The sequence below is a fragment of the Entelurus aequoreus genome, linkage group LG07, assembly GCF_033978785.1.
Source record: "Entelurus aequoreus isolate RoL-2023_Sb linkage group LG07, RoL_Eaeq_v1.1, whole genome shotgun sequence".
Classification (NCBI taxonomy): domain Eukaryota; kingdom Metazoa; phylum Chordata; class Actinopteri; order Syngnathiformes; family Syngnathidae; genus Entelurus; species Entelurus aequoreus.
The window spans coordinates 35,265,072-35,273,320 of NC_084737.1; the positions used below are offsets into that span (position 1 = coordinate 35,265,072).

At 37.9% G+C, this 8,249-nt stretch overlaps 1 protein-coding gene across 1 annotated transcript in view; it reads left to right on the forward strand.

The window, feature by feature from the left end:
- apex2 (APEX nuclease (apurinic/apyrimidinic endonuclease) 2) overlaps positions 1-6,091 on the forward strand; it is a 10,661-nt gene extending 4,570 nt beyond the window's left edge. Inside the window, exons 3-6 of the mRNA XM_062053352.1 lie at positions 10-190; positions 259-402; positions 3,278-3,347; positions 4,960-6,091. Coding sequence (XP_061909336.1) covers positions 10-190; positions 259-402; positions 3,278-3,347; positions 4,960-5,955 — 1,391 coding nt within the window. The 3' untranslated portion in view covers positions 5,956-6,091. The remainder of the gene's footprint in view (positions 1-9; positions 191-258; positions 403-3,277; positions 3,348-4,959) is intronic.
- The last annotated feature ends 2,158 nt before the right edge of the window (positions 6,092-8,249 follow it).

Genomic DNA, 8,249 nt, shown 5'->3' on the forward strand with positions numbered 1-8,249 from the left:
TGTGCTCAGGGGTCGCCACATACTGTAAAGACAGTGCTACACCATTTGCTGCTGAGGAGGGGCTCACCGGTCTGCTGACCAATCATGAGGGTGCCGTTGGTTGCTACGGTAACCACTCTGCCTTCACTGATGAGGAGCTGCAGCTTTTAGACAACGAAGGACGAGCCATCATCACACAACACAAAGTCAAGTAAGAGCATGTAAGCAGATGTATATTGATGTTTGTATTTGCTATTGACTGTTTTTTGATCATTGCAGGTGTTCAGATAGCATACAAACGGTGACTGTTATAAATGTTTACTGTCCCCGTGCCGACCCGGAAAAGCCAGAGAGAAAACAGTTTAAACTTCAGTTCTACAAGCTGCTACAGAGTCGAGCTGAGACTTTACTGAAAAAGGGGAGGTGAGAGATCATCCAACATACATCTACTTTGTTTTACACACATATATGTCAAATTGATAAGCAACATATTTTGTTTGGGGAGAGATATGCAAAGGTTCAATATTATATTATTTTATTTTTCAACAGTAATGAAACAATAGTGTATTTGCAGTGTCGCACATGTGCCAATAGAAATTTCAACCCTTTCATCGCATTCTGCTCCTAAAAGAAATCCATCCAAATGTGATCAAACTAGAGTAAAATGTTTGCCCACCAGTATTAAACTACAGTGATTAAACGTTTGCATGAAAACTGATATTGTGTACATAATATCTCAGTGCACGCTTAAAATAATTACCGGTACTGTATGTGTCGTTTTTCAGTGTATTGTGTTGTCGTTGCGCTTGGAAGAAGTCACATAGTACGACACTCTTTTCAACTTTTATTGTCAATCTTGTGCTAACAACAGGTTCAATTCAGACACATATTCTTTCTCATGTGCACACATCTTTTCTCTCACATGCAACACTTCTCATTCTCCGTCAATAATCTTTCAGAAACGGTATACTTAGAAACATTTGTGAACTCTGAACATGACCATACAGATTAACACCAGCATGTCGTTAACTTACAATAGTTATTTAACCGTTTTTGGTTTATTTACAATTGCATGTTAGCTCTCTCTTGTCCCATGTCCCGAATGACCGAACAGCATTGCAGATAATAATAGCGTCCTCTGCCGCGAGTCGTTCAGAAGTTGCACAGTCTATTTTCGCGAACGTTTTTTCCTCTGGTTTATAAGTAAAACGTCCATTAAAAGTGAACTGATGATTGTGAATAATTAGTTCCAGTTTAGACGTTGATGTTGTGGTTCAGTGGTTAACGTCACTCTGCACTAGAAGGAAACACACAGTATGTAATCAACAACAGCTGCAGTTGCTCCTTCTGGAGACACTGTTTCTTAGTGTTTTGGAAGAGAATCACAAGTCTGGCACCACCACCCACGGAAGAACTATAAATCAAGCAAGACGCCGTCGGGGGGACGCAAGTTACGTGACGCGAGAGTATATTCCAGCCTATAATCCCCCCAACATATCCTGGCTCTTCCGCATGGCCTCCTACCGGTTGGGTATTTTGGTTGATATTCTAATCACGATGAATCACAAAATTATTCATTCATTTGAAAACATGAGTATTTATTGTACCACAAAAACTCTACTTTAAATATAGTTAGGAAAAAAACTGATATAAATTAGTAACGAATAAACCACAGCAAGTAAATTAATAATAGTAGTAGTAACAATACATTTACAACTATAACAATATAAAAACAAAATTCCTTTTTTCCGTCTTAATTGTTTTTAATTCCGTTTTTTACCTTTTACACTCATTTTACCACCACAGAGTATGTTCTTTTGTGTCAAATTACATTTTTTATTTAATATTTCTTAATTAAATGCAAAAATCTTTTACATTTATTGGTGCAATACATCTTTAGACAATTTATACCAGTATTTTAGGTCAAAGCATAATCATCTAGTAAATGCATCAATAAGTGCTTTAAGTACATAATACTTGTGTAAGGTATTTTTTTGAAACCTTTATTTTGTTAGCGCAGTCAGTGGTGCACCGTGCTATTATTGTAAAGGGAGGAAGTGTGCCATGCTGCAGTTTGACTATTAAGGAGACAATCTGAGGCTGTAAAAAATAGAACCCCTCAAGTTGCGACTGCTGTTTGTACATTGATCTTACATCCATGATGTCGTTCACAATAACACCAGCAGATGAGATGTGTTGTGGGTGTGTGTTGTTCTTGCCCGCTTTAGGTTTGTAGTTTAGTCACTGTTTCAAGGGGCCGTCTACACTTTGTTTTGTTCAGGACAGGGTGGTTGAGTGTGGCGGGGATAAATGAGGGGTCCCGAACACAACGTTTTCCCAAACAATTAATCCTTCTCTTCACAATGACTGCATTTCACTTACATGTATGTCAATTTCCCTGATATTCTGTGTTTAACAGCAAATTCCGCTTTATTGGCCAATTCTGTGACTCTGTCCGCGGTTGAGTATATGGGAAAATTAATTGCCTTTAATTTTTTTGTTGAGTGATTGTTGATTAGGCAAACTATCACTTTGTCAAATAAGTAGCAACCATGGTGAGATCCCAGACTTTTAATAGACGACATTCACTCCTCTGTTTCACCATCACAAACTCTGCGACCAATTAATCTTTTTTTTTTTGTATTATATTTTCATGAACGTGAGAAGCCGTAATCAAAATCAAAATTTTATTAAAGACTAAAATTAAACTGTACGATGTTTGTCGCCCGTAGCTATCTTGGCTAACGCTAACAGCCTACTAAATGCTAGGTGTGTAACTAAATACAGCATGCTTTGATTCAAACTTACCAGTCTGAAAATGCCTTAAACACACCAACATGTACTATATGGCATTAAAAGTTATGTTTGATCGTCTCACAGCTGCTATCTCTTTATTGGCTTCATAGCCCGACTTTCTTTGGCTTTTTTTTCACACTGGAAGTCAAATAAAATCATGTAAAGAGAATGATGATTTTATTTGATAAGCGATTCAGAGACAGCAAGACCCACAATGCAATGCGTTTCCACGTCACAATTTCAAGCCCTGTTGTGCACTTTATCTACTTTCTACATAAACACTGTAACTCTGCACCCACCTGCATGGAGGGGGGGTGGGGGGGATTTTGCTTTATAATGTCAAGAAAATCCAAAACTTAAAAAAACCCTCAAAAGTGAAGCAAAAAAGTGAGGTAGATGAGACATGTTCTCATGTTTGGCTCTAAGGCCACGTTGCTGGTACAACCATGTTTTGCATTTTATTGGACTGTTAATATTTATCATATTTTTTTCTGTTTTCTAGCCATGTCATTGTTTTAGGGGATGTAAACACATCTCATCGCCCAATTGACCACTGTGACCCCAGTGAAATTGTAAGTATTTTGATGCGAAATAAACATACAGTAGCTCTTAATTTAAAACATTGCATCTCAAATCAACGTCTCCCATTGAAGCACACTGAAATCAATTGAATTGGTGCTTGCCCCCGAACCTAAAAAAAACCAGCACAACATGTAACATGATTTTTAAAAAGAAGAGCACATGTTTAGACAATACATATTATATAAAACAATACAATGGAATGTAGTACAAACAACTGCAGTACTTTTATGAGGTCATAGAACATTTACCTTCGAGAGTGAACTTCTACGGTATCTCCTGTAAGTTGCTTCTCTGTCAAACACATTCTCAGCTTTTCCATATTTTCATTAATAAATGTCTGCCGTTTTGATATTATTCTAACGTTCTTGGCTGGCACCAGACTCATTCTGCTCCAGTATGGTGCAGACTAGCAGTGATACGCTCAAATTGCTTTGCCAAGTTGGCGACACGCTTTGGCATGTTTTTGATGATTTATTTCTTTAATTCAACCACTGTCTTTCACTCCTTATCAGCACTGTCCTTCACACTCACTTTCTTCCTTCACATGCTTGGAAAAATAAAGTTATGTCCATCTCTAGCTATAAGCTAATGCTAGCCAGTAAGACCATATGTTTTGGGCAGATCTTACGGGGATCACTGTGACATTTGCTACGCCAACTAATGGCGGAGATGCTTGTAACAACAATTTTTGTTTGCAACTTGAAGCACAACAATTAGCCAAGAGACAACTCTTATCTCAAAAGACTTAGTGTATGTTTGGGCACTCTTAAGTTGAGGTACCACTGTATTAACCTGACTCTCGCCAGACCCTTGTCGTTCGCTGAGCTCCACACAAAGATCTGGGATCGAGGGCATTGCAAACTCCTTCAAGATAGCAAAAAATAATGAACCAATCAGGATCGCCGGGCGGGATTTCATAGATGTGACATAGCGCTGAAGCGACTGTTTGATTCAAACAACAATGGCGGCACGCAGCGAGGAGTCGTGTGCTGACATTGATTCTGCTATTGCAACTGTTTTGCGACATCGATCGTCTACTGAAATTGCTGCGTTGTTTCAGTAAAAGTTTCTCTAACTTTTCGCTCTGTCATTATCCAATATGTCGGCTGTTCTGTTTTGGATTTCCGAGCGTCGCTCTCATCAGCGTCACGGGTTGATTTCGATGTGAGTGGTTGAAGTTGCACGTCATTCAAGATAACGGACAAGTGGTTTATCCAATCACATACAATGATTTTTTTATAAGGCCCTGCCTTCTGAAATACATCTCCTATTGAGAAGTCCCAGATCCTTGTGTGGAATTCAGCGAACTACAAGGATCTGGCGAGAGTCAGGTTACCACTGTATAGCAGCACCCAAAGAATGTAAACTTCTACCAAGGACAGTGTTGCTATGTTGACCTTTTCTTACACACAATATTAGTCTGTGATTCAGACTATATTTGACAGAATATGTATGAGAATGTGATGCAATGGCCTATTTTGGTATAGTACATGTGATTTCACTGTAATGTTCAATGTATTAACACTGAATAGTTTTAATTTAGAATATGCTTGTATTTTACAGTATATAAAATATGGAATAATAGTTTCTCTCATACCTCAGGATGACTTTGAGGACAACCCTGGGAGGAAGTGGCTTAACAGCTTTTTAAGGGATGAAAAAGTGTCCGAGTCAACACCAGAGTTTCTCCAAGATGGACAGTTTGTCGACACCTTTCGTTTTTTCCACCCAACCCGCACCGGCGCTTTCACATGCTGGTCCACTCTCACGGGGGCACGCCAGACCAACTACGGCACACGCATTGACTACATCTTTGCGAATGATCAGCTAGCAAAGGAGCAGTTCGCTGAAGTCGACATCATGCCGGAGGTGGAGGGTTCGGACCACTGCCCCGTATGGGGGGCACTCAGGTGCTCCCTGCTGCCCAGCTCCAAGCCTCCCCCTCTTTCTACCTGCTACCTGCCTGAGTTTGCAGGAAAACAGCAGAAACTCTCACGCTTTCTTGTTAAAGTGGAGCAAAAGCCAAGGGATCCATTACCTGGATCTCAAGATGAAGGGGAACGGAGGGAGAACATTAACACACTTGATACAAAACGAATACTGAACATAGATTCTGCTGTGCAGAAGAGCAAAAAGGCCAAAACAGTTAAGACTTCTTCAAAGCAGCAAGGGAATCTTCTTGCCTTTTTTAAACCAAAAAATGAAAAACATCTGGGCCTGAGTGAAGTTGGCGCCCAACAAAAGTCCTCAAAAGCACCCCCAAATCAGGATGGCCTATTGAAACAAGACGGCTCTGGGCTTGTGCAGGAGGTTTCGTCACAGATTCACAGCTCCACCCAAGACGAACAGCAGCGGACACAAACATCTAACCCACATGGCAGCAAAGGAGCCTCATTAGTGTTCTGGAAGTCGGTCCTTCACGGGCCACCCCCGCCACCCGCCTGCAAGGTTCATGGTGAGCCCTGTGTGCTGCGTACTGTTAAGAAGGAAGGACCAAACATGGGCCGACAGTTCTTTGTGTGCGCCCGCCCTCAGGGGCACTCCACCAATAAGGAGGCTCGGTGTAATTTCTTTGCGTGGGTTGACAGGGGGAAGTGACATGTCATTTTTCTGCTCTGAAAAAGACTCCACTTACCAAACGGCCCAACATTTCTGTACTCTGAGCTTTTCCAACCTTTTTTTTTTTAACACTTATTAATTGTATTAGTCTAAATAAAAGTGTTTTATTCTACAAGAGGTTTCCAAGTCAAATGTGTAGAATGTTATATTAATAATTGCATTATTTTCATCATAAATATGTAAAACTACAGGTAATTTGTGACATAAGTACAACAAGGCACTGTAATTCTGCATTTAAACACTTAATTAACTGTACAATCACAGCTGTAAAGTCACAACATATAAATGTAACTTTATTGTTATTAACTGTAAAATTGTAATTGTGGAGTTACATGTCATTGTAACTTTATTGTAATTAACTGTAAAGTTACAACATGTCATTGTAATTATATGTAAAGTTACAACATGTAATTGTAAATGTAATTAAGTAAAGTTACCTGTCATTGTAACGTCATTGTAATTAACTGTAAATTTACAGCATGTCATTGTAAGTTTATTGTCATTATTAAATGTAAAATTAAAACTTTAAAGTTACAACATGTCATTCTAACTTTATTGTAATTATTAAAAGTAAAATTAAAACTGTAACATTACAACATGTAATTGTAACTTTATTGTAATTACAAGTAAAGTTACAGCATGTCATTGAAACTTTATTGTAGTTAACTGTAAAGTTACAACATGTGATTGTAACTTTATTGATAATTAACTAAATAATTTCAATATGTACTTGTGGTTTTACAGTAAATCACAATAATGTAACAACTGTGAAGTTACAGTAAATTACTATTGAGATATTTCACCAAAAATGACTGTAAATGTTACTGTGAAAGCAATACAATTATTACCCGGTAATTTACTGTGAATTTATAATGTAAATATTTATGTTTATTGAAAGACATTTGCAATAATTGATCCACTTATTGTTCTTGAGAATGTTGCTTTTCCTTATTTCATGTGTCTTTATTGATACTCTCACTATTTTTAGTACACCTGCACAATTTTAGTAAGCGCTAAATCTATCAAAAAGTGTGTCGTGACAAAGATAATGCTGATACTTTTGATTGACAAAACATTTATTTGTGGTATAGAAGTGCATTGCAACATACTGAGTGGTGATTCCAATATTTTAGAATATTATATATGTCTTATACATTCAACCACTTAAAAGGCATAAAATATAGGAAACAACTAATATTTAGTTCCACAGCATTGTAAATGAAAGTGTCAATCTATAAGCTTTTGTAAAGGCAAATGTATAGAGCAACTTGATAGTTAATAGCAGTAATAAAACATTGTACTCACATTAATATCAAATGTGTAAACTTTGAAAAATATACATACATTTAACCAGGCACGTGCACACATAGGGCCCTACGGGTGCTTGAGCCCCTGCCCTTTTTTGCCTCGTCTTAAAAAGTGCTCTCTGCCTGTGTGTGTTTTTTTTTTTCGTGTTTTTTTTTCTTTAAACAACATTAATAAAATTCCTGTCAGGGGTGTAAAAAACAAAAAACAAAAAAAACCAGCGGTACAAAAACTCCACGTTTTCTTGTAATACCGGGTTGTTTGAGCCTGCCGCTTCCGCCAGAGAGAGAGAGAGAGAGTGCGAGTGAGTGAGGAGAGAGAGCCAAGTTACTGCGCCCCTGAGACGTGACGGTGGAGCAACTTGATCCTGTGAGTTATGGTCATGTCGCCGTCCACTTATTCAGCATCTAATATGGGTAATATTTCAGAAAAACGCTGTATTATTCTATTATTCAATGTGTCAGCTTCTGTTTTTGCCGGACGTCGGAGCACGGCGCATCAATTGAGCACGGCACATCAATTCCGCACAGAGCAGAGCGGATCGTGCGGGACAGGAATAGTGTACAAAATACAAAATAAAACACCGGGTTAATTTTCAAAATATAATGCACTGTGTTTACGGCGGATCACATTTTTCTCACAGTAAAGTTTTAGATATAAAGTTTATTGTGACTTTGCTATTACTGTGTGGGTTAACAAAATAATAATAATAATAATGATAATAATAACAATAATAAGAATAATAATAATGATAATGATAATAATAATAATTATTATTATTATTAATAATAATAATAATAATTTCAGCATTCTGGGGATATAAGATGTAGGTTATCTGTTAGGAATATTACCACCTGTGTTTAAACTTGATTCATGTTGATTATGCCTGCAGCACAATGCCAAAAAAAGAAAGGATACAGCCCTCTACTGGCCCCTGGTCCATATTTTTGGCCCTGTATTGCGTTTCA